The sequence below is a fragment of the Pan troglodytes genome, chromosome 11 (genome assembly GCF_028858775.2).
Source record: "Pan troglodytes isolate AG18354 chromosome 11, NHGRI_mPanTro3-v2.0_pri, whole genome shotgun sequence".
NCBI lineage: Eukaryota > Metazoa > Chordata > Mammalia > Primates > Hominidae > Pan > Pan troglodytes.
The window spans coordinates 100,450,105-100,477,590 of NC_072409.2; the positions used below are offsets into that span (position 1 = coordinate 100,450,105).

Sequence of the window (27,486 nt, forward strand, 5' to 3'; positions counted from 1 at the left end):
AGGCATGAGCCACCATGCCAGGCTGCTGATATAAAATTTTAATAACATCAAAGACATAAATGTACTGTCTATAATTTTAAAAGTCATATAAATCCAAGGTTTATGTATTATTCTGGCTCTTGCCTCCCCATTCTTCTTCCCTAGGGGCAATTGTTTTCCATTCTTAATTGTTTGTTTAGAATTTAGCTCCTCAACTTCTCACCACAGAACTACCATAATTTTGGTTAAACAGATATTTAATTCAGGACGAATTAGTGCTACTTCTACCTAAGCCACACAGTTGACATCTGTTGGATGACATTTTGTTTTGTAGCTATTAATCTATTAATTCTCTCCCATTTGCATTTGCTTAATTTTCTTATTTATTTATTTTTTGATATGGAGTCTTGCTCTGTCACCCAAGCTGGAGTGCAGTGGCACGATCTCAGCTCACTGCAAGCTCCACCTCCCGGGTTCACGCCATTCTCCTGCCTCAGCCTCCCGAGTAGCTAGGACTACAGGTGCCCACCACCACGCCTGGCTAATTTTTGTATTTTTAGTAGAGACGGTTTCACTGTGTTAGCCAGCATGGTCTCGATCTCCTGACCTCGTGATCTGCCCGCCTTGGCCTCCCAAAGTGCTGGGATTACAGGCGTGAGCCACCGGGCCTGGCCCATTTGCTTAATTTTCAATGTACCTGTCACGAATTCAGTCACCTATTTTCTGACAGAACAGTGAACAACCGGGAGTCTACCAGTTCTATTTTTCCTCCCAGACATCCTTCCTGAGTTCTGTATGCTCCTGGCTCCAGACCCTTGATCAAATCTCCGGGTCTGGTGTAAAGCTCTCACACTGGGATTTCACTTTTCCATAATTCTGAGAATCCCTTTTATGTCTATTTAACCTATTCTGTGTTGCATTCCATGTCTTTCTTGTTCATGGTTTACACTTTCTGTGAAGCACTTTTACATCTTCTGATAGTTTCCTGAGATGGAGTGCATGGGATACAAAATTTTGGAGAAGAGTCAGTAAGACCAAAAATGGAAGCAGGGACTTTCTGAAAGCATCAGCTTCTTTCTTTTTTTCTTTTCTTTTCTTTTTTTTTTTTTTTTTTGAGACAAGGTCTCACTCTGTCACCCAGGCTGGAATGCAGCGGCATGATCATACCTCACTGCAGCCTTGACCTCCTGGTCTCAAGCAATCCTCACGTTCTAACCTGAGTAGCTGGGATTACAGGCACACACCACTATGCTCAGCTAATTTTTGTATTCTTTGTAGAGAGGGTTTCACCGTATTGTTCAGGCTGGTCTCGAACTCCTGGGCTCAGTTTGCCCACTTCAGTCTCCCAAAGTGTTGGGATTATAGGCGTGAGCCACTGCACCTGGCAAACATCAGTTTCTATTAGTGGTATAATAAATTACTAATTAATACCAGTAATTACTGGTTTCTAATTACTGGTCAAACATAGGTACATTATTGTTCCACAAAAAACTTTTAAATGGTCTCTCATAAGGAATCAAACCAGCAACGGAGCAGGCTTTATTCGTACATAGTATTCCTTCTTAAACTGTGATTTCCTAAATAAAGAGGAAATGAATAGCCTTATTCATGGAATAGAGCTATTAGCTGTCTAAAATTTATAACTCATCCCTAAGTCTTATTTTAGACTATCTTAGCTCCTTCCCAATTTAAATCTTTGTCAAAGCATTAAGACTTCACATTTGTCAAATATTAGAATTACTCTTCCTCCAATTCCCTTTTATCTTCTTCAAATTTTGGCAAAAAGACAAACCTAAAAACAAAGTTGCAATGTTATATATAAATGGATAAGTACTATCTGAATAACAGCTATTTAATACAAAATAGAGATACTTTTTAAAGTATTAATAGATTTTTAACCATGTAGTAGTAAAGTATTTCTTAAAGATTTTCCAAAATAATGAACAATAGAGGATGCAAATGGATGGAAAGAGTTGGTATTTGCATGGAAAGAAGACAGTATTTTTGCTGCTCCCAAGCCAAGTTGCAATGGTTATTACTTTTATTCCTCTTATTTTTAAAAAAACTATCTCTGGTTTTGTACTCTGAAATAAAGAAAAAAAAAGGTAACAAAATGTCTTAAGTGCTGTCACCTACCTTATGTCAGTAATGACAATGACATGTTCACAGTCTCCCTGATGACAGTATAAGTAAGGAAAACCCAGTTTAATACACAAGTCATTGAAGGTGAAATCTTCCATTCTAGCAGTCTGAAACTTTCCATAGCCTCTATCATGGGACTCTGACCACTCAATGATAGTTCTGAGGGGGGAAAAGGCAAGGATATATCATTTTTCCACAAAAACTTAAAAACTACAGCAAACAGTTTGTGATTGCAGTAATTCACATTAACCTAGCTCACCCAACTAACTGGACAGTTGCCACCTTGAGATGAAGACCAAAATGTTTGACACATGTTGAGATTAGGAACGCTGAATTTTCATAAGGGATCAGTTTTCTGCAGGTTACAATGATGTGCATCACTTTAGCTTAAATGCAAAATGTGTAACAACGCCACTCATTGTGTTTTGAAAAATATTTTTCACAAAATGTTAGTATGTAATGAGATTATTTAATATTTCAAATACTTCTTAGTTTCAATGTTTAATATTATAAATAGTGATAGTTATAACCCACATAAGCAGTAGCTCATTGGGGTCTTCAATTATTTATAGTATAAAGAAATGCAAGGCTGCGCATGGTGGCTCACACCTGTAATCCCAGCACTTCGGGAGGCCGAGGTGGGTGGATCGCTTGAGGTCCGGAGTTCGACTCCAGCCTGACCAACATGGAAAAACCCCATCTCTACTAAAAATACAAAATTAGCCGGGCGTGGTGGTGCCTGCCTGTAATCCCAGCTACTGGGGAGGCTGAGGCAAGAGAATCGCTTGAAACTGGAAGGCAGAGGCTGTGGTGAGCCGAAATCGCGCCATTGCACTCCAGCCTGGGCAACAAGAGCAAAACTGTCTCAAAAAAAAAAAAATGCTGAAACCAATAGGTTTGAACTGTTGGGTTAGAATACAGATTAAAAATGGCTACAATATGCTGGGCATTGTGGCTCACACCTGTAACGTTAGCAGTTTGGGAGGCTGATGCAGTCGGCTTACTTGAGGCCAGGAGTTCAAGACCAGCCTGGCCAACATGTTGAAACCCTGTCTCTACTAAAAATACAAAAATTAGCTGGGCATGATGGCACACACCTGTAGTCCCAGCTACTTGGCAGGCTGAGGCACGAGAATGGCTTGACCTGGGAGGCAGAGGCTGCAGTGAGCTGAGATCGTGCCACCATACTCCAGACTGGGTGACAGAACGAGACTTTTTCATTTTTTTTTTTTTAAAAGGGCAACAATAATATATATACTTGTATACTGTAATTGTTAAGACATTGATAATGAAAGTATGGTCTCATTAAAATGAGCTTACAGATTTTTCCTATATTATGTACTTAAGCAATATATATATATCACCATCACCTAGGGCAAACAATAGTATATGCTGGATAGGCAGAAAAAATAGTGAAAGGTTAATTTGCCACTATTACTTATATGTAAAGGCCAGAGACTAATAATGCATGTTAAGGTGATTTATTTATTTATTTTTTTAGAGACAGAGTCTTGCTATATTACCCAGGCTGGAACGCAGTGGGTATTCACAGGCGAGATTATAGCATGCTATACAGCCTTGAACTCTTGGCCTCAAAAGATTCTCCTGCCTCAGCCTCCGGAGTGGCTGGGACTACTGTGCCTGGCTAATTCTTTTTGGATGTATGTAATGCACAAGACAAGATTTATCAATAATTCCTTGGCAAAGGTCCTTAATAGGCCAATAATAGGATTTGTGGAGATAACACTACTTTGATAACTAGAAATAGGAAAGACTTTGAGAAGATTTTTGGAAACTATACCTGCTCAAATCTCTGCATTCTGGGTATCTTTTATCATTATAAAATGTTCCTTCAAAATAAAAGAAGGCTGATTTGTATAGGTCCTACAAGAAAACAGATTGTATTGAGAGAAAATCAACTATTAACAATGATGAAATTGCTCTAAGTATTAATTCAAAATAGATATATCATAAAATCACACTAATATGTGTTACAAAAACTGCTACTATTTTCAGTTTTACCCTATTGCTGTTATAATCACTATGTTTGATCTAACTGTGTACATTCTCCTGAGATTCATGAAAGGAACCCAATTAGAAATCAAATAAACATCATTATTTTATTATACTTACAGAGCAGTAAGTAGTGTTGGATACTAGAACTAAAAACTAAACAAAGTCCTATCTTTAACGTTTCCCCAGTAATAACAATGATCATCGAGCTATGTTTTTCTGGCATTTTTTTGTATTTGCAATGTTTTTACAAAAATTCTCTCTTTACATTTTCAGTAACTCTTAGGCAGACAGAATCTGAATTTCTATTTTTACTCAAGCAATCTTGCCCCAGGTACTGTAGTTGTACCACAACTGGTTGGAACCTTCAAGGGTTCTTAACTCATTCTACCACAGTGTCCGTCAAAGGAGTGGCTCTCAATCCTGACTGCAAAATCAAATCACAAAAACACCAAACACAAGTGTCAACTCAGACTCATTAATTAAGAATCTTTGGGGATCAGTATTTTTCCAAAGCTCTCTAGAAAAAAACATGCAACCAGAGTTGAGAAGCACTCTGTTAAACTGGTCCTTCACCTTCTATTTAGACTCCTGAATGAGGGTCAGAAGACCTGAGTTCTTTTCCTTAACCTACCACTTACTAGCTTTGTGATTTTGGTATGCAGCAATCACTTCTCAGACCTGTTTTCTCATCTGTGAAATGAGAATAATAATATCTGCCACGATGTCTTACAGGATTGTGGTGAAGATCAAAAGCAATTTATGTATAGGAGATATGTTTCAGGTACTAAAATAATTTTACCTTAATATTTTAATTTTTCTCCTACTTCTTTGAAGCTTCCATTTTTCTTTCTTGTCTTCATTCCCCCACTTACAGATTATCTTGTGTTCGCATCAGACACTCCTGCAAGACTGGCTATGTTGTTTCTTCTTGGACCAGTCACTAAATCTCACTCACCCTGTTTTCCCATGTAAAATGTGAGTAAAGCCTTTACCTTCCTCATAGGTTGTTATGGAGATTATGTACATTAAGTATAATGTACTTAATGTCATATGACTAGCTGCTACAATACAAAATCTGCCACTTAATATATTTCTACACCCTCAAAGAGGTAAGCAGGGTCCAAAATAAAGGTTCTAAAAAAATAACTATTATTTTGGAAACAAAATGAAGTTTAATATATATAATTGTGTTTTACAAAACACTGCCATAAAACTTCATCTTAGGTGATTTAAGCAACTTACTATCTTTTGGCATAATTATTAATTACAAGGTGAACTCTAAAAGAACAAAAATGTTTTCCATTTAAATCAAAAGTCATCCACTGATAAACTTCCCTGACTGGCCTGGTGGCTCAGCACTTTGGGAGGCCGAGGTGGGCAGATCACCTGAGGTTGGGAGTTCAAGACCAGCCTGACCAACATGGAGAAACCCCATCTCTACTAAAAATACAAAAATTAGGCGGGCATGGTGGTGCATGCCTGTAATTCCAGCTACTCATGGGGCTGAGGCAGGAGAATCGTGTGAACCCGAGAGGCAGAGGTTGCAGTGAGCCGAGACCGTGCCATTGCACTCCAGCCTGGGCAAGAAGAGCAAAATTCTGTCTCAAAAAAAAAAAAAAAAATATATATATATATATATATATATATATATATATAAAATAATAATAATAGAAGAGACAGAAACAATATAACAGGAGATATGTAAATATTTTAAAATACAATTATGGGTTATTTAATCCCTGCTTAAAAAACTTCCGAAGCTATCAGCAGCAATGTACAGACCAAGTAAATTGACAAAGCCTGGTTAAAACCTTCTCCTGGGCAACACAGTGAGTTGTTGCCCAGACTGGACTTGATTAAAAAACAGACAGACAAACATTCTCCAGGGTTTCCTGAAGGTAAGACCGATTCCCAGATCTGACTCAAACTGCTTTGAGCAATGTTCAGATGGTTGGAGTGAAGAGGGTAAATTCAGATTTTTCTTCTTAGACTGATCTTATTATTTAACAGTTACATCTTATGTTTTTTTTCACAAGGTTAAAAAACTTTGCAGAAGATTGCCACCGCTGCTTTAAGGAAAAATCTTGGCCAGGCACGGTGGCTCACACCTTGTAATCCCAGCACTTTAGGAGGCTGAGGCGGGTGGATCACCTGAAGTCAGGAGTTCGAGACCAGCTTGGCCAACATGGTGAAACCCCGTTTCTACTAAAAAATACAAAAATTAACTGGGCACAGTGGGGCCACCTGTAATCCCAGCTACTTGGGAGGCTGAAGCACGAGAATCACTTGAACCTGGGAGGTGAAGGTTGCAGTGAGCCGAGATTGCATCATCGCACTCCAGCCTGGGCAACAGAGCCCCATTCAAAAAAAAAAGAAAGAAAAAGATAAATCTCATATTTCCTGCTCTGCGTAAAATTTTGAAATTCTACTTTTCTTATCCTATTGTTTCTCTCCAAAAGCACTGAGATGGCAACCCTGAAGAACCTAAATATCTAAAAACCATTTTCAGCATAACTCAACAGGTACTTAAGTGAAATCTACATGTGAGCCATATGCTAGTCTCCACACTAGTCACCAAAAACTGGAATATAGTCAGCCTGTGGAGCAGACGGACACACATTACACTGAATCAGCATACTGAAATACATACTACAATGGACAAAAGAAAAGGTGCCAGGGTAACAAAGAAAGGAGTCAAGAAAAATTGCATATAATTGGTGAGTTTTGAGCTGGGTTTGGAAATCTGAGGATGAACTCACAAAACGGATGAAGTAGGGAAAGGGCTTCCTACCATGTTCAAATACTCAGAGACATGAAAAAGTATGGTACACTGATGAAAATACACAAATTCACTATGGATGAATGAGGTGTAAAGGCAGCAAGTAAACAGTTCAGAAAGTTAATTTGGGAAGCATCATTATAAAAGGCCTTATATGTCAGCCTAGGGAGAAAAAAAAAAGTTAACATGAAACCTCAGTTATACCAACATTTATGTGGCTGGTGGAAAAGGACCCAGGAAAAAAGGAGATTGTGTTGGTTCTTGTCCAAACACTATCTCCATCCTTGTTTTTCCAAATATCTTTTTACTTATCTCTAGGAGATGCTATCCCTCCCCTGAAATGGCCCTGTAAACCTGAGGCCCTCTGCCAGAGTTGTAGCAGGTTTAGTTCAATCCTGCCCTATGATGAAATGTGGAAGGGATCAAGGCCCTCCTGCTTTATTAGGTAAACGATCCTTTCTGAAAACATTGTGGGTAGCCAGTCTACCACACTGCTCCTTTCCATCCTTATCCAGGGGGTATGCAGGGCTTCTCTTTCCTTTTGAGAGCAACACACTGGGGAAACACCAGCAAGGACCAACTTCATATGGTCTCTCCTTGTTGGGTATTGGTCCTTGGGCAGCGAAAGGTGAAGAATGGGTGCTAACTATTTGAGGCTCTCAGGTCGACTCCAGCCTTTTGCTGGGCACAATCATGACAGATCACAACTCTGACAGAGCTTCAAACGAGTGAATGAACAGCAAAGTCATATGCTACAGTGAGGTCAAGTTACATAAAAATGGAAAAGTGACCAACTGCTTAGAAAATTAGGTGGTCACTATTGAGCTGAGATGGCGACACTGCACTCCAGCCTGGGCGGCAGAGCGAGACTCTGTCTCAAAAAAACAAAAAACAAAAAAAACAAAAAAGAAAATTAGGTGGTCACTATTAGCCCAGAAGGAAAAGTCTCCATACAATAGTTTAGAAACAAATGAGAGATGAAGAAATCAAAACAGAGTCTAGCCTCTTCTTTGGAAAAGTTCCAGTGATAAAGGGAAGGAATGAGATAGTGTAGTAGTTTGATGGAATCCCGCAGGAGAAGAAAAGGATTTACTGGGACATTTATGAACCAGCTAGAGTAATCGCTATTTTCTTAGCTTGTTATTTCCTTTTGTTTTATGGGAGGAAATCACCTTACTTTGCTGATGTGCTCAGGGGCTTGGTCAGGAGTGTTGCTGAATTCACCACCAATCTGGAGGTCACTGACACAGCGAATTGAATCCCTCAGTTGTGTGAGTTTTTGACTGCCCAACACCAGCATTGTTTGGTATGGTTTGTGTTCTTTGTGCTAAAAGTCAAAGAATAAATAAGTGTTCATTTAGAGACAAAGCGATAAAACTACAAATCCTGTCCTGACTAGATCAAAATTAAATTGCTGGTTTTCTTAATTTTAAATTGTCCCCATAACTTGATGCTCTGTATTTTCACATCCAATAATTATAGGGCCAAACTCATGGTCAAAATTGTTTACATCTCCCCTGTGATCCAGAGCCACTCTGAAACCACCTCCTTTACCACACACCAAGCCACTATTTCCCCTGGTATTCCCTCAACCTCAATCCACCCAGGGCCAAGCACCAGGCTACAAGGGACAGCCCCTCTGCCACCAAACCTACTGGAATTGTTCGAACTAGCCAATCCTAAACTGTTTACTCTTCCCTACCTTGTCTTTCCCACAGAAACCCCAATAAAAACTGTGGTCTACGCCTTCCCCTCTCCCCTTTCAGCCTCCTAAATGAGAATGATGCTTCTTCCTGTGGCCCTACATGGTGTGCCCCCTCCTCTAAGGAAATGTCATAAAAATCTCCTTTCAAAGGCATTATAGCCTCTCCATGTCATCACTCAGTCATCTCCATAAATTAGAATAGCATGGAATGTCCAAGCACAGTGGCTCATGCCTGTAATCCCAACACTTTGGGAGGCCGAAGCAGGAGGATTGCTTGAGCCTAGAAGTTCAAGATCAACCTGGGCAACATAGCAAAACCCCATCTCTACAAAAAATTTAAAAGTTAGCTGGGCGTTGTGATACATGCTTGTAGTCCTAGCTACTTGGGAGGCTGAGGCAGGAGGATTGCTCGAGTGAAGCTGCAGTGAGCCACGATTGTACTGCTGCACTCCAACCTAGGCAATGGAGCAAGGCCCTGTCTCAAAAACAAACAAACCAACAAAAATCCCATGGGTACAACTGACATACTCAGCCATGGAAATTTTCTGGTTTAAACTAAAGTTTATAATCAAGATGATACCAAACTGACATGAGCATTAAGATCCACTGGAATGTAACTTCATTTAGCAAGACTGTCTTAAAATTTCCTAAAAGTTACTTCATTGAGGTCAGGCAATCTATACTGTAACCTGAGGTTATAAACCCAGATTCATACTTTGGTTTGGTTTCTTTTTATGATTGGTCATTTGGGATCTTTTTCTGGGGAGAAGGGGGTGGTGGTGAGGGACAGTCTCATTTTGTCACCTAGGCTGGAGTGCCATGGCATGATCTTGGCTCACTGCAGCCTTGACCTCCCGGGCTCAAGCAATCCTCCCTAGTAACTGGGACTACAGGCACACACCACCACACCTAGCTAGTTTTTGTATTTTTTGTAGAGATGAGGTTTTGCCACTTTGTCTAGGCTGATCTTGAACTCCTGAGCTCGAGTGATCAGCCCACCTCAGCCTTCCAAAGGTGCTGAGGATATAGGTGTGGGCCATTACACCCAGCCAGCAATTTGAGATCTTAATCAAATAAGATAATTAGTACTAACTACATCCCAGATGCTTCGTAAAAGCCTATTTATTCATAAGTGCAACTTATATATATTAATATTTCAATGACAACTCATCAGAATTTATGACACATCTATTTAAGGAATCAAGAATATATACACTCTGGCCTAGGAAAGAGTTCTTTCTCCTAAGAGATTCCTAGATACCCTTGACTTAATAATGTTCTGTATTTTCATCAAAGAAGAGCTGTCTCTGGTTAGTTCAATAACTTCCCAAGTATTCTAAATTAGTGAACATAGGCTAATTCCTCCATTAGCCACCTATTCTGCAAAAATCCCTCAAGAATTAGTAGAATTAGAATCATTACGGATTTACATATACTTTCAGTTGCTTCTAGTGCAGAAATCAGGCATATATTTCAATACTATACCTGTAATCCTATTGGATCGAGAGATTGTTTGAAATTTGACCTTATTTCCAATATTCCTTATTAGAACAGATGGCACAAGATTATAGATTGTCAACTCTAAAAATAAGACATCAGATAGGCAGCATATGCTTGCATTTATTAGACAGGGTCTCACGCTGTCTCCTAGGCTGGAGTTCAGTGGTGCAATCATAGCTCGCTTACAACCTTGAATTCCTAGGCTCAAGTGATCTCCCCACCTCAGCCTCCCAAGTAGTTGGGATTACAGATGTGCACCACCATGCCTAGCTAATTTTTTTGATTTTTAGTAGAGACAAGGTCTCACTATGTTACCCAGGTTGGTCTCAAACTCCTGGCCTCAAGTGATCCTCCTGCCTTGGCCTCCCAAAGTGCTGAGATTACAGGCATGAGCCACCACTCCCAGTGTGTTTATTTTTAATGTAAGCATAGGAATATGACTCTTCAAATAATTAAACACTTTTACAAAAGTTACTATTATCCATAAAATCCAAAAGGTTTTACTACTTACCTTATGAAATATAACAGGGTACAAGATATTCACAGATAGGATAAGCTCCCCTTCTTCAATCATGTCTGCTGAATTTTCAGGCTTTTTTCCTATGGCATGTGACTCCTGAAGAAAGAAAAAGAGACACTGAAATCAGATACTATAACTCAGATAAGATGCAGTGTGGTACAATGGCTATCAGCAAGGGATCGAGTCAAGCAGCCTTGGGTTTGACACCTAATTATACTCTGGGAAAACTGTTAAGACATCTCTAAGCTTTAGTTTCATCTTCTTTCAATAAACAAACAGAACCAGAAAATACTTACTGTACTGTTGCTGGGAATGTGTACATAATGCATCTGATAAGATGTGTGGTACTGAGTACTTAGCAGTTGATGAGCAAACAGGAGTATCAACTAATGTTGGTATAACACTGGCATTTCCAGTTACATTTTTACATTCCTTATCAAAGATTCCTGTGAAAGCTATTTTACAGATAAAGCTCAGAGGTTCAGTGATTTACTCAAGGTCATACCAGAGTTAGGACGCAAATACAGATTTGTTTGGCTCTAAACCCTATGCTTTTTATAACACCATGACATCTTTAATATATTTTGATCTTTTATGTGTGCTAAATTAATATAAAATAGGGGCCAGGCTGAACTGGTTTAGATGCAGGAGTTTTAAAAATAAGTGGGAATCATGTCACAAAATAGAGTAGGCAGCTCCAGGTCCTAGTCCCTCTAACAGAAGCAACCAGTAAGCTGGAATGAGAGACTGGAATAAACTATTTTGGAACTCTGGAACCTGATGGGACACTTACAACAATCAGGGGAGTGTTTCATGACGAGAGAAGTTGCTGCTTTTCATTAGTAAGCACTGTGTGCAAATCAACTACCACCCTCACTCCTTTGCCCCTCGCCGATGAGACAGGCAGCTTGAATTCCTGGAGAAGCTGGCTGGTGCCAAGGCAGGCAGTGGGGACCTGTTCTCTAAGAACTGAGGATTTTATGTTTTGGTTGGTCTGGTGATGCCGAGTGCCTGGCCCAGGTACATGCATTGGTTTTGACCCTCTTGGTGGCAGCAGCTTCCCCCAGCAGGATCTATATTGGAAGACTTACAGACAAGATGCTTTTTTTCTTTTTGGAGCCAGGTATTTAAGGAAATCTTTGTCAGATCACTGAATGACCGCAGAGAGAATGAAACAGAAACATCAGTGACCACGTACAACAAGTAATACACGTGCTACAATAATCGTTTGGAAAAGTCACAGGCAGCTCCAGCCATGCACAAGAAAAAATATACCTAGAATGTCTAGTTCTCAAAAAAACATATAAATCACAAAAAAGAGGAAAGTATGGACAACTCTTAGGAAAATAAGAATTTGACAAAACCAACCCTGAGGAAGCCCAGACATTGGAATTACTAGTCAAAGTGTCAATTAATTATTCCTACAGGCAATAGCTACATTCGCACATAAATAAAAGTCCACTAGACAAAGACGTTAGCTCCCTCTCCCTCTCTCCCTCTCCCCCTCTCCCCACGGTCTCCCTCTCCCTCTCTCTCCACAGTCTCCCTCTGATGCCGAGCCAAAGCTGGACTGTACTGCCGCCATCTCGGCTCACTGCAACCTCCCTGCCTGATTCTCCTGCCTCAGCCTGCCGAGTGCCTGGGGTTGCGGGTGCGCGCCGCCACGCCTGACTGGTTTTCATATTTTTTTGGTGGAGACGGGGTTTCGCTGTGTTGGCCAGGCTGGTCTCCAGCTCCTAACCGCGAGTGATCTGCCAGCCTCGGCCTCCCGAGGTGCCGGGATTGCAGACGGAGTCTCCTTCACTCAGTGCTCAATGTTGCCCAGGCTGGAGTGCAGTGGCGTGATCTCGGCTTGCTACAACCTCCACCTCCCAGCCGCCTGCCTTGGCCTCCCAAAGTGCCGAGATTGCAGCCTGTGCCCGGCCGCCACCCCGTCTGGCAAGTGAAGAGCGTCTCTGCCTGGCTGCCCATAGTCTGGGATGTGAGGCGCCCCTCGGCCCGGCTGCCCAGTCTGGGAAGTGCGGAGCGTCTCTTCCCGGCCGCCATCTCGTCTAGGAAGTGAGGAGCGTCTCTGCCCGGCCGCCCATCGTCTGAGATGTGGGGAACACCTCTGCCCCGCCGCCTCGTCTGGGATGTGAGGAGCGCCTCTGCCTGGCCACCACCCGATCTGGGAGGTGAGGAGCGTCTCCGCCCAGCCGCCCCGTCTGAGAAGTGAGGAGCCCCTCCGCCTGGCAGCCACCCCGTCTGAGAAGTGAGGAGCCCCTCTGCCCGGCAGCTGCCCCGTCTGGGAGGTGAGGAGCCCCTCCGCCTGGCAGCCGCCCCGTCTGGGAGGTGAGGAGCCCCTCCGCCTGGCAGCTGCCCCGTCTGGGAGGTGAGGAGCCCCTCCGTCCGGCAGCCGCCCCGTCCGGGAGGTGGGGGGCAGCCCCCGTCCAGCCAGCTGCCCCGTCCGGGAGGGAGGAGGGGGGCAGCCCCCGCCGGCCAGCCGCCCCGTCTGGCCAGCCTCCCTGTCCGGGAGGGAGGTGGGGGGCAGCCCCCACCTGGCCAGCCGCTCCATCCAGGAGGGAGGTTGGGGGCAGCCCCCGCCCGGCCAGCCGCCCCATCCCGGAGGGAGGTGGGGGGCAGCCCCCGCCCGGCCAGCCGCCCCATCCCGGAGGGAGGTGGGGGGCAGCCCCTGCCCGGCCAGCTGCCCCGTCCAGGAGGTGGGGAGCGCCTCCGCCCGGCCGCCGCCCTGTCCGGGAGGTGGGGGGGCGCCTCTGCCCGGCCGCCCCTTCTGGGAAGTGAGGAGCTCCTCTGCCCGGCCGCCACCACGTCTGGGAGGTGTACCCAACAGCTCATTGAGAGCAGGCCATGATGACAATGGTGGTTTTGTCGAATAGAAAAGGGGGAAATGTGGGGAAAAGATAGAGAAATCAGATTGTTGCTGTGTCTGTGTAGAAAGAAGTAGACACAGGAGATTACATTTTGTTCTGTACTAAGAAAAATTCTTCTGCCTTGGGATGCTGTTAATCTATAACCTTACCCCCAACCCCCTGCTCTCTGAAACATGTGCTGTCTCCACTCAAGGTTAAATGGATTAAGGGCGGTGCAAGATGTGCTTTGTTAAACAGATGCTTGAAGGCAGCATGCTCCTTAAGAGTCATCACCACTCCCTAATCTCAAGTACCCAGGGACACAAACACTGCAGAAGGCGGCAGGGTCCTCTGCCTAGGAAAACCAGAGACCCTTGTTCACTTGTTTATCTGCTGACCTTCCCTCCACTATTGTCCTATGACCCTGCCAAATCCCCCTCCTCGAGAAACACCCAAGAATGATCAATAAATACTAAAAAAAAAAAAAAAAGAAAAGGGAACTCTTGCACACTGTTGGCAAGGATGCAAATTGATACAGCTATTATGGAAAACAATATGGAGGTCTCTCAAAAAATTAAAAGTAGAACTACTACATGATTCAGTCATCCCACTTTAGGGTATATAAATGAAATAAAATGAAGAAAATGAAATTAAAAAAATAATAATAATGTTAAATAAAAAAAAAAAGACGTTATAGCAACTGACTTAAATGTGCTCAACGAGTACCCCAGAAATTTGTACAATCATTATGTATCAACTTTAAAAATGTGTTCAGTCAGCTAAAGGAAACCAAATACTTAAAGAAAATCAGATTCCTCAATAAGATTAACAGGAGTTTTCTCATCAGAAACCATGGAGGTTAAGAAACCAGAGAATGGGCAGATAGACGGATGGATTGACTGACCAATTTTTTTTTTTTTTTTGAGACGGAGTCTCACTCTGTCGCCCAAGCTGGAGTGCAGTGGCGTTATCTCGGCTCACTGCAAGCTCCGCCTCCCGGGTTCATGCCATTCTCCTGCCTCAGCCTCCCGAGTAGCTGGGACTACAGACACCCGCCACCGCGCCCAGCTAATTTTTTGTATTTTTAGTAGAGACGGGGTTTCACTGTGTTAGCCAGGATGGTCTCAATCTCTTGACCTCGTGATCTGCCCGCCTCGGCCTCCCAAAGTGCTGGGATTACAGGCGTGAGCCACCGCGCCCGGCCCTGATTTTTTAAATCTATCTATCTATGTAGCCTAGATTGGCCTCAAACTCTTGGGCTCAAGTGCTCCTTCTGCCTCAACCTTCTCAGTAACTGAGACTATGGGAACCCATCACTGTGTTCAGCTTTTAAATTTTTTTACTTTTGTTTTTCTTTTTTGGGTGACATATTTAAACCCATGAAAGAAAAAAAACAAAACCCGTCAGCCAAGAATTCTGTATTTGGCAAAACTATCCTTCAGGAATGAAGGAGAAATTAAGACATTTGCAGATAAACAAAAGCTAGGGGAATTAATTACTACCAGCAGACCTGACCTGTAAGAAGTGTTAAAGAGGATTCTTCAGGCTGAAATGAAAAGACACTAGACAGTAAATTGAAGCCATAAGAAGAAATAAAGAATACTGCTAAAGGGAACAACACAGGTAAATATAGAAGCCAGTATTATTGTACTTTTGGTTTGTAACTCACTCCTCTACGATTTTTCTGTTTTTCCTATATGACTGCAAAATAAATGGATTAAACAATACTTACAAGGTTATGTTAATGGACACACAATATATAAAGATATAATCTGTGACAACCCAAAGAGGGACAGACAAAGATGTGGAAGCAGAGTATTTGAATACTATAGAAACAAAACTGACACAAATGTTCAACAATGATGGGATTATGCCCCAATAGACCCCATAAATAAAATACATCACAAGTGGAAAATGCATTTAAGGCCCCAATAAACCCATCATAAAGTCAAAACATCCTAAGTCAAACCACAGTAGGCTGAGGACTGTGTATAATTAAAAGTAAGTTGTTTCAATTTTAAGATTTAATTGTAATCCTGGCTGGGCACAGTGGCTCACACCTGTAATCTCAGCACTTTGGGAGACTGAGGCAGGTGGATCACTTGACGTTAGGAGTTCCAGACTAGCCTGGCCAACATGGTGAAACCCTGCCTCTACAAAAATACAAAAATTAGCCGGGTGTGGTGGTGGGTGCTTGTAGTTCCAGCTACTCGGGAGGCTGAGGCACAAGATTCACTTGAACCCAGGAGGCAGAAATTACAGTGAGCCGAGATCGGGCCACTGCACTCCAGCCTGGGTGACAGAGTGAGACTCTGTCTCAAAAAAAACAAAGTAATCCTTAAGTTACAGAAAAATAAGATGTTTTGGCATGTGTTTGTAGTCCCAGCTATCAGAAAGCTGATGTGGGAGTATTACTTGAGCCTAAGAGTTTGAGGCCAGCCTGGGGAACAGAGCAAGACCCCACCTCTAAAAACAATTTTTTTTAAGGTTTCAATAGACAAAGAAGGATATTATATATTGGCAAAAGATGCCATCCAGCAAGAAGATATATACAATTATAAACTTATATACAGCCAACAGAACTCTAAAACATAAGAAGCATGGGAGACCAAGGTGGGCAGATTGCTTGAGTCCAAGAGTTCAAGACCAGCCTGGGCAACACGGCAAAACGCCATCTCTACAAAAAATACAAAACCTTAACTCAGCATGGTGGCGCAAGTTTATAGTCCTGTCTACTCGGGAGGTGGAGGTGGGAAGATAACTTGAGCACAGGAGGTTGAGGCAGCAATGCGCAGTGATGGCGCCACCGCACTCCAGCCTGGGCAAGAGAGCAAGACCCTATCTCAAAAAACACAAGTAAAATAAAATATATGAAGCAAAAGCCAACAGAATTGAAGAAATAGACAGTTCTATGGTAATAGTTGGAGACTTTAATACCCTACTTTCAATAACGGGTAGAACAACTAGATAGAAGATCAATAAAGAAACAGGAGACTTGAACAACGGGAACAATTAGACCCAACAGATATACAAAGAACTCTCCAAACAACAACAGCTGAATACAGGTTCTTCTCAAGTGCATGTGAACCATTTTCCAGGATACACCAACAAATCTTAAATTAAAAAAAATTAAAGTAATAAACATAACTTTTCTGATCATTAAGTGAATATTAGAAATCAATAACAGGAGAAAAATTGGAAAATTCACAAGTATGTGGAAATTTAACAACACTCGACAAAAATCACAGCATAGGAAATTTAGGGAGATGTAGTAAAAAGAGTGATTTTAAAAAGTTATGGCTGTATAACTTTATATAAAAGAACAATCTCAATAACTAGATAAGGAATTAAAAAAGAATAAACTAAACCCAAAGCTAGCAAAAAAAATGAAAATTATAAAGATGAGTGGAGATAAATGAAAAAGAATAGAAAATACAGAAAAATCAATAAAAACAAAAGCTGGTTCTTTGAAAACATCAAATTTGACAAACTTTACTGCACTGACTGAGAAAAAAGAAGGCTCAAATTACTAAAATGAGAAGTAAAAGTGGAGACGTTACTACTGATTTTACAGGAAAAAAAGGATTAGAAGAGAAAACTATGAACTACTGTTTGCCAACAAATTGGATAACCTAGATGAAAAGGACAAATTCCTGGAAACATACAAACTATCAAAACTGATTCAAAATGAAATAAAAAATCTAAATAGACCTGTAACAAGTAAGGAGGTTGAATCAGCAATGAAAAACCTCCCAACAAAGAAAAGCCCAGAACCAGATGACTTCACTGGTAAATTCTACCAAACATTAAAAGAATTAATACCAGAGTTTCTCAAACTCTTTCACAAAATTTCAAAAGGAGTAAACACTTCCTAACTCATTCTATGAGACCAGCATTATCTTGATACCACAGTGAGACGAAGACACTACAGGAAAACTACAGGCCAATATCCCTTTATAAATAGGAATGCAATAATCTCAACAAAATACTAGCAAAGCAAATTCAGAAGCATATGAAAAGGCTTTTGTCAAATGTGTTTAATTTGTGTGAATTTTCCAATTTTTCTTCTGTTATTGATTTCTAATGTCATTCAGTTATGATAAGAAAAGGTACTTTTTATGATTACAATTTTTATTGAATCCCACAACCAAGTGGAATTTATTTATCCTCAAAATGCAAGGGTAATTTAACATTAGCAAGTCAATCAATATAATACACCACACTAATGGAATTATGAGGCAAAAAAAAAAAAAAAAAACCAGATCATTACCTCAACTGACACAGAAAAGCATTTGACAAAATCTAACACCCTTTCATGATAAAAACACTAAAGAAAATAGGAACAGGGCCGGGTGCGGTGGCTCACGTCTGTAATCCCAGCAATTTGAGAGGCCAAGGTGGGTGGATCACCTGAGGTCAGGAGTTCAAGACCACCTTCACCAACATGGTGAAACTCTGTGTCTACTAAAAATACAAAAAGTAGCCAGGCATTGTGATGGGCGCCTGTAGTCCCAGCTACTCAGGAGGCTGAGGCATGAGAATCACTCGAACCCGGGAGGCGGAAGTTGCAGTGAGCCAAGATTGTGCCACTGCACTCAGCCTGGGTGACAGAACGAGACTGTCTCAAAAAAAAAAGGAATTAAGAAAACAATTTCACTTACAATAGCATTCCAAAAGAATAAAATATTTAGGGATAAATTTAACCAAGGAAGTGAAAGGGTTGTATACATAAAGAGTATAAAACACTGCTGATAGGCTGGGCACGGTGGCTCACGTCTGTAATCCCAGCATTTTGGGAGGCCGAGGCAGGCAGATCACCTGAGGCTGGGAGTTGGAGACCAGTTTGGCCAACATGGAGAAACCCCATCTATATTAAAAATACAAAAACTTAGCCGGGCATGGTGGCACGCACCTGTAATCCCAGCCACTCAGGAGGCTGAGGCAGGAGAATCGCTTGAACCCGGGAGGCGAAGGTTGCGGTGAGCCAAGATCGCACCATTGCACTCCAGCCTGGGCAACAAGAGCAAAACTTCGTCTCAAAAAAAAAAAAAAAAAAAAACTGCTGTAAGAAATTAAATATCTAAATAAATGGAAAGAAATCTCATTCATGGATTGGAAGACTTGATATCATTAAGATCTCAATACTCCCCCAAAGTAATCTACAGGTTCAATGCAATCCCTATCAAAATCCCAATGGCATTTTTTCCAAAAATAGAAACACCCATCCTAAAATTCATAGGGAATTTCAAGGGACTCTGAATAGTCAAAACAATCTTGAAAAACATGAACAAAGTTGGAGGACTCACACTCCCTGATTTCAAAATTTACTACAAAGCCAAAGTAATCAAAACAGTGTAGGTTCTAGGTTAGAATCTAGACCAATAGAATGTAACAATGAAACTTATATGGTCAACTGACTTTGGACAAAAGGGCCAAGATCATTCACTAGGGAAAGGACAGTCTGCAAAAAATAGATAGCTATATGCAAAAGAATGAAATCAAACCCTTACCTTACATCATATATAAAAATCAACTCAAAGTGGATCAAAGACAAACTTATGAGCTAAAGCTATAAAACTCCTAGAAGAAAACATATGGGAAAATCTTCATGATGCTGCATCTGGCAATGTTTTAAGTATGACATCAAAAGCAAAGACAACAAAAGAAAAAGATAAACTAGACTTCATCAAATTTAAAAACTTTTGTACATCCAGCGACAGTATCAAGAAAGTAAAAAGGCTGACTGTGGTTGCCCACGCCTGTAATCCCAGCACTTTGGGAGACCGAGGCGCACGGATCACCTGAAGTCAGGAGTTCGAGACCATCCTAGCGAACATGGTGAAACCCCATCTCTACTAAAAATACAAAAATTAGCTGGGCATGGTGGCAGGCACCTGTAATCCCAGCCACTCGGGAGGCAGATGCAGAAGAATCACTTGAACCTGGGAGATGGAGGTTGCAGTGAGCTAAGATTGCTCCATTGTACTCTAGGTTGGGCAACAAGAGCAAAACTCTGTCTCAAAAAAAAAAAAAGAAAAGAAAAGTAAGTAAAAAGACAACATATAGAATGGGATAAAATATTTTTAAATTACTTATATGGTAAGGGTCTAGTATCCAGAATATACAAAGAACTCTTTTTTTTTTTTTTTAGACAGAGTTTCACTCCTGTTGCCCAGGCTGGAGTGCAATGGCACAATCTGGGCTCGCTGCAACCTCCACCTCCTGGGTTCTAGTGATTGTCCTGCCAGCCTCCAGAGTAGCTGGGATTACAGGTGCCTGCCACCACACCCGGCTAATTTTTTTTTGAGACAGAGTCTCATTCTGTTGCTCAGGCTGGAGTGCAGTGGCATGATACTGGCTCACAGCAACCTCCACCTCCCAGGTTCAAGCAATTCTCCTGTTTCAGTCTCCCGAGTAGCTGGGATTACAGGGGGATGCCACCACGCCCAGCTAATTTTTGTATTTTTAGTAGAGACAGGGTTTCGCCATGTTGGTCAGGCTGGTCTGGAACTCCTGACCTCAGGTGATCCACCCACCTCGGCCTCCCAAAGTGCTGGGATTACAAGCGTTAGCCATGGCACCCGGCCAAGAACTCTTTATAACTCAACAGGATAAACAACCCAATTTGAAAATGGACAAAATATTTTAATAGATCTTTTTCAAAGAAAATATACAGATGGCCAAAAACCAAATAAAAAGATGTTCAGCATCACTAGTTATTAGGGAAATACAAATCGAAACCACAATGAGATACTACTTCACACCCACAAGGATGGCTATTATTAAAAAAAGTTAGAAAACACATGTTCACAAGTACATGGAGAAATTGGAACCTTCATGCATTACTGATGGGAATGTAATACGGTATCATTGCTATGAAAAACAGGTTTCTCAGAATTAACCATACAATCCATCAATTCCATTCCTAGGGGCAGACGCAAAATAAATGAAAAAGGACTTAAAAAGATATCTGTACACCAATTTTCATAGCAGCATTATTCGCAATAGCCAAAAGATAAAACAACCCAAATGTCTATCAACGGATAAATAGAACAAAACGTGGTGTATACATACAATAGATATTATTCAGCCATAAAAAGGAAGTTCTAATACACGTTACAATATGGATGAACCTATAAAACATTATGCTACGTAAAATATGCCATAGGCTGGGTGCTGTGGTTCACGACTGTAATCCCAGCACTTTGGGAGGCCGAAGTAGGCAGATTGCTTGAGGTCAAGGGTTCGAGACCAGCCTGGCCAACATGATGAAACCGTCTCTACTAAAAATACAAAAATTAGCCAGGCATGGTGGCAGACACCTATAATCCCAGCTGCTTAAAAGGCTGAGGCAGGAGAATCGCTTGAACCCAGGAGGCGGAGACTGCAGTGAGCCGAGATGGCGCCACTGCACTCCAGCCTGGGCGACACAGCGAGACTCTGTTTCAAAAAAAAAAAAAAAAAGCCATACAGAAAAGGACAAAAAAGCATTCCACTTACATGAGATATCTAGAATAGGCAAATTCATAGAGAAAGAAGGTAGAATAGAGGTTAGCAGGGGCTGCAGGAGGGAAAACTGGTGAGTTATTGCTTAACAGGTATGGAATTTCTGTTTGGGATGATGAAAATGTTCTGGAAATGGTGATGATTTACAGCATTGTGAATGTACTTATTGCCACTTAATTGAACACTTTAAAATGATCAAAATGGCAAATTTTATGTTATGTAAATTTTACCACAATAAAAGTAAAATAAGTGGGAGAGACAATAGGTGCCCGTATGCATGATCAAGTGCCAGCACAGTGCCTAGCACATTGATTCTGAACCTATCGTGTCTACTAGCTCCTAATTCCTCAAGAGTCATCATCTTAAATTTTCCCAAAGTTTTACACAAGAGATAATAGATGAGGATTGAGAATGTGGTTAAACCAAAATCAGGAGCAGAACAAAAAGACCAGAAATAGGGTAGTGAAAAGGCATAAATTTAGCTTAATACCGAAAGCAAGATAAAACCAAACAAGAATAAAGGCAGAGATCTGAAAAAGTCAAATATGTGGTCACTTGAGTTCTAAGGGTCCTCTTCTCTCACTAGTTCCCAGACTCAAAGGAGTTTCTCTAGTTTGTTTTCAACTAAGCATATCCAGTATAAAGCTACCATACTGTCATTACTAACCCTCAGCCAATGTCGGTTTACTGTTTTAAGAGAAAAGGGTGAAAAAGATGAGACTCTTAATTACCATCTCATAAACGAATGTTTCTTGTCTGCAGGCTCGATCTATTGTAATGGTTTCTTCCCGATGTTCCAAGAACCTTTTTCTAACCCTGTTGTAGATGTAAAAGAAAAAAAAAAAATCAAAGTTCAACATTCGTTATTCGGGCTTCAAAAACATATTTAACATTCAAGTTTTTTTATTTTGAACTAATTTTAAGTAGCAAAAGCAGGAAAAAGTTCCCTTCTATCTCTTGTTCAGCTTCCCTTATGTCAACATCTTACTTGATCATGAGACAATTAAGAACAGGAAATAAATTCTTATACAATATTATTAGCTATATGCCTTTTTAAAATTTCACACAATTTTTAATTTACTCGTTTTTTTTTTCTGTTCCAGATTCCTATCCAGGATCCCACATGGCATCTGTTATTTTTCCTTAGTCTCCTTGAGTTTGTTAAAATTCTTCAGTCTCTCCTTATCTTTCATGATCTTGACAATTTCAAAGAGCTCTAATCAGTTATTTTATAGAATGTCCTTCAATTTGGGTTTGACCGCTAGTTCTTCATGATAGGAATAAATTTAGCATTTTGGTAAGAATACTACAATGATGCCCTTCTCATTATATCATATCAAGATGTTCATGATATTAATATGACATCTTACTAGTGATGTTTAGCTTGTTTCTGTCTGCCAGGTTCCTGCACCAGAAAGACACCTTATTTTCTATGAACTTGGTAAATATTTTGGGGGAGATACTTTGACACTATGCAAATCTTGTTTCTCCTCAAACTTCACCCATGAATTTTAGCATTCACTGATAGATTATGTCTGCAACATTTATTACTGTGCTGTATGCCTAATAGCAATTCTGTCTTTACTTTCTTCTACATTTATTCATTGGATCTTCTACATTTATTCATTGGAATTATATTTTGAGGAAGACCTGCCTCTTTCCTCCCATCTGTTTATTTCATCATTTCTATTAGTATGAACCTACAGATAATTGTTTTATTCTGGGGTTAAAATCTAATACTATCACTATTTTGTTGTTCAAATTGGTACAGCTTTATCATTAGGAGCTCCCGTTCTTTCAGCAAGTCCTCTCCTTTTTAAAATTATTTTTTATTTTTTGAATATTCCCTTACTTTCCGGCACCACAAGATGCTCAAGGCCCATCCTATATTTTTCTTGTCTCGTCCCTGGAATCAACCACTTGTAAGAGCCCTAGTTCCTTTACTGGAAAAAGGTGTTTAGAGACCAGTATCTGGGTTCTAGGCGTTCTCATTGTTACTGGAGTCACTGCTTCTAGGCCTCTCAGCTGAGATAGGCAGGAAATATATGTATGTATACTAACCTATACATGTATAAATATCTGTATTTCTGTATTTTACTGTTATACATTTAAAACTATGAGTTTATACTGATACTTCTGATCCCAAACTAAAACCACAGGATTCATTTTAGCCTTTAACATTTCCTTGTTTATAACGTCTTTCTCCACAGGTGAGAAATCCAGCTTTCACTGTCGGCAACCTATGATTTGTTCAATTCTAGTAAATACATAAAATAGTTACAGAATTGCTAACCTATACCCCTGTGAGAAACACCAAATTATAAACAGTTCTGTCTTCACCTTTACATTATATCAAGATACGCTTTTGGTAGCATTTTATTATTTAAAAATCAGAACAATATATTTAAGATTAGCACGGCCCCTGTGCATGGATGATATGCAAATTCATGAAGTGCTCAAAAAAAAAAAAAAAAAAAAGAAGACAGGCTTTAATATAGACTTTAGTTCTTTCTTCCCCACCCTTTTCAGTGGCGTTATATTACACATCCGTAATACAACTAGCCTTATTTTTTAGTTTTTGAATTCAGTTTTGGGTTCCCCCTACATCCTAGTTGGTTTTAATTGTCTGATTACATTTGGGGTGTGTGAAAAATATGTGACACATCACTATGATCCTAAGAGTCAAAAGTGTCACTCCCTCTTTGTTCCTACTAACCTGTTCCCATTCCCTCCCTTCTTTCCACCCCTTTCCCACCCACCCCTGCAGGCAATCAGTCTCTATAGTTTTGGTTTATCCTTTCCATTTCCTTTGGTCAAATAAACAGATATTTGTGTATACTCTGTTATCTCCTGTATCAATCTGAGTTCAATTAGGAAGAAAAAAAGAACAGCAATTTGAACAAAGGTTAAGGATTCAATAACTTTAACAAAGGATTGGAATAATGAGGGATTGGCAACGAAGCAGTAAAAGGGAACACTAAAGTATAGGATAATAGCAAACAGAAGGAGCACCCAACCCCTAGGGCTGAGAAAGAGCGCAAGGAAGTCCTTTTTTCTTCCTGGACTGAGATCCAGACGAGCTGGAGAAAGAAGTTGCTATGGTACTGCATCAGTGGAACTTGCTGGAAATCCACCCTCAAGGGCACTAGGAAAACCTGTTCAGGGGAGCTGTGGAGGGAAATGGGGTTGGCAGGAAAGCTGCTGGGCGCGGGGTGCTTCAGACTGCAGTGTATTGCAGGAGCTGGGCACTGGGGAAGCTGTGTGCACTGCAGGATCCTGCTGAGCCAGCACATCAGATCAGGAAGCAAAACCTTTGAGACTCCTGAGAAGTCTCTCCATTGCCCTTCACTGACAAAGCTTAAGGATGTGCTAGTTGGCAAAAGAAAATATTTAAAAGGCCAAGGTCCATTTTTACAGAGCAGGAAAAAGAGGTAAATTTGAAGATGAGAGCCAATAAACTACACCTGGCACACCTTTCTTACATGAAAGGTGGCATATACTTTGGGACTTTGCTTTTTTCACTTAATAGAATGTACTGGAAATTACTCTGAGTTAATCCTTCCTCATCCTTTATTCTAGCTGCAAAATATTACCGTGTGGATTTCCCATAGCATATTCAACACTCTCCTCTCCTACGTCTGTATATTTAAGGTATTTCAAATATTTTGCAATTACAAACAATAATTCAAGGAATAACAAGCAGACAGAAACAAGCTAAACATCACTAGTAAGTATTGAACGCATGTATTTTCATATTGTTGGAGGGGTACCTTTGGTACAAATTACTAGAAATGGGATTGCTGGGACAAAAAGTATTATTTTCCTCATTGATTTCTGTTATCATCATTATTTCCTTTCTAGTCTTTTCTTTTCACTTACTTTGTTGTTCTTTTTTTGTTTTCTGAGCTGGAAATTTATTTTCTTTTTGTTTTTTTGACAGGGTCTTTTTCTGTTGCCCAGGCTGGAGTGGAGTGGTAAAATCACGGCTCACTTCAGCCTCAATCTCCTAGGCTCAAGTGATCCTTCCACCCCAGCTTCCTGAGTAGCTGGGAGCACAGGTGTGTGCCACCACAGCTGGCTAATTGTTTTTATTTTTTGTAGATACAGGTTCTCCCTATCTTGCCCAGGCTGTTCTCAAACTCGAGGGCTCAAGCAATCCTTCCATCTTGGCCTCCCAAAGTGTTGAGAATACAGGCATGAGCCACTGCACGCAACCTGTTAGTAATATTCTATGTTATGAATGTCATTGATGTTTCCTTTGTGACCTAATACATAATCAATTTTTGTGAACATGTCATACAGTTCTCATTAGCAGGGAGCAAATTTTATGTATACGTACCTCCATAAGATATAAATTAAAAAGTGTCCTTTATCACATGTAATACTTTGGGGCTTGAATACTATTTGTCTGATATCAGCATCACTACTCCTGCTTGATTTTTGTTTCCATTTACTTGGTATACTTTGGTCTAACCCTTTATTTTTAGCTTTTCTGAATCATTTTATTTTAGATGTGTCTCTTGTCGCCCCAAGATTTTTGTTTTACAAGCCAAATTGAAAATCCTTTTTTAATAGGTTGCTTAAGACTAATGTATTTGGTCTCAACTCTATCACAATATTTTCTAATTATTTGTATTTTGTTGTAATAGCTGTTTTTCATTATGAAATGCATACCCTTCTTTTCCATTTAATTTTTAGAAATTGAGGGGGAGTTGATATTTCTATTATTGTTCTACTGGTTACCTTTCTACTCACATTTTTTAAATCCTATAGTTACCCATTTTCTTATTTAACACTTTACTATCTGGTGTGTCAGGTTTTTTTTCCTCTGCAGTAGTCTTTAAAACCCATCTATTGCCCCCACATTATCCATTTTTCTCCTTCCATCATTTTAGTTGCAATACTGTACTTTGTTGCAATACCCAACGGTTACACAAATCTTCCACCCTCATCCTCTCTGTATTAGTCCTTTTGCTGAGAATTTTCCAGTCATCAATTGGTTGGATAAAGCTCATTCTCTTGTATATTCCTCAGAAATGGCCAGCAGGTACAGAAATTACCCAGGTTTTCGTATGTCGAAAACTCTTTTTCTATAACCTTGACATTTGAGAACATTCAGTTAGATAAAAAATCCTTAAATTCACACCTTCATTGAGCTTTAAAAAAAAAACACTGCTCTATGTTGCCTTGCTTTGTATGTCAGTTTTTCAACATGTGATGCTTTTTGTAAGTTTGCCTTTGTAAGTTATATGTTCTTTTTGCACAGAAGACTTGATGATTTCATCTTTATCTCTGAAATCTAATAGTTGTACTAAAATATATCCCAAAAGTCAGTAAGTCTGGGTTAATTTTTCCAGGTACCTAGGGAACCCTTTCTAGATTTAGTTTTTTTTTCAATTTCTGGAAACTTTTGTGGGATTATGTTTTTAAACATGAATTATGTTCCATTTCTTTTTCTTCTTCAGGGACTCTGATAATATGAATATTATGTCTTTGCCTATCTACCTACCATTCCCTACTTTCTCGGATTCATCTTACTTTTTTCTTTGTCATTTTCAATTCTCTTGGTTGTTTTTATGCCTTTCTTCATTGCCTCTTGCTTTCATTTCAGTCTATTTTCCCTTAGGTATCTTACAATTTATTCACTTATGAGGTAATTGTCTTTTTCTTCCATTTCTTCCCTTTGTTTCATCAACTCTTTTTTCATTTCTCCTTTAGTCATCATTTCCATTCTTGCTAATAGTTTTAAAAATTCTAAGCCAAGGTAAACATTTTTATACCCTCAAATGCTTATTTGAGTATATTCAATTCTGTTTGGAGTATAGACTTATAGGCTTTCTCTCTTTTTTTTTTTGTTTTGAGACAGAGTCTCGCTCTGTCGCCCAGGCTGGAGTGCAGTGGCGTGATCTCGGCTCACTGCAAGCTCCGCCTCCTGGGTTCACGCCATTCTCCTGCCTCAGCCTCCCGAGTAGCTGGGACTACAGGCGCCCGCCACCACGACCGGCTAGACTTACAGGCTTTACCTGTTTCCGAGTGGAAACAGGTAGTCTCCAAAGTTGATCTGTGTAAACAGTTATTTCCTGATTATCTGCAACAAGCTTTCGTTAGATTTTATTTCCTCTTGCTCATTTTTGTAACATCTGGGGCACAGTGATAGTTTACAAGATTCCCAGTTTGATGGTGCTCTTTTCTGTCATTCTAGCCAACTTCAGATATATGAGAGCTGTTTGAGAGTTTTTTTTTTTTTTTTTTTTGGAGACAGAGTTGCGCTGTGTCACCCAGGCTGGAGTGCAATGGCGCGATCTCAGCTCACTGCAACCTCCACCTCCTGGGTTCAAGTGATTCTCTTGCCTCAGCCTCCCGAGTAGCTGGGACTACAGGCGGGTGCCACCACGCCCAGCTAATGTTTGTATTTTTAGTAGAGGTGGGGTTTCACCATATTGGCCAGGCTGGTGTTGAACTCCTGACCTCAAGCACTCCACCCTGTTTA

General features: G+C 40.5%; 1 protein-coding gene across 11 annotated transcripts in view; it reads right to left on the bottom strand.

Moving 5' to 3' along the window:
- SNAPC3 (small nuclear RNA activating complex polypeptide 3) overlaps positions 1-27,486 on the bottom strand; it is a 40,224-nt gene that overhangs the window by 7,490 nt on the left and 5,248 nt on the right. For 3 of the 11 annotated variants that reach the window (XR_010148978.1, XR_010148979.1, XR_010148977.1), the window contains exons 3-8: positions 21,728-21,812; positions 10,633-10,737; positions 8,094-8,243; positions 3,923-4,005; positions 2,116-2,280; positions 1,196-1,360 (exon numbers count right to left, since the gene is read on the bottom strand). Coding sequence is in view for 2 of the 11 variants with exons in the window: in XM_528547.9 (XP_528547.1) it covers positions 2,116-2,280; positions 3,923-4,005; positions 8,094-8,243; positions 10,633-10,737; positions 21,728-21,812 (588 nt within the window). In the remaining 9 variants the exon portion in view is untranslated. Of the gene's footprint in view, positions 1-1,146; positions 1,361-2,115; positions 2,281-3,922; positions 4,006-8,093; positions 8,244-10,632; positions 10,738-21,727; positions 21,813-27,486 lie in introns of all 11 variants that reach the window. The other 8 variants (XR_010148972.1, XR_008537248.2, XM_528547.9 and 5 more) reach the window with 3 other exon arrangements.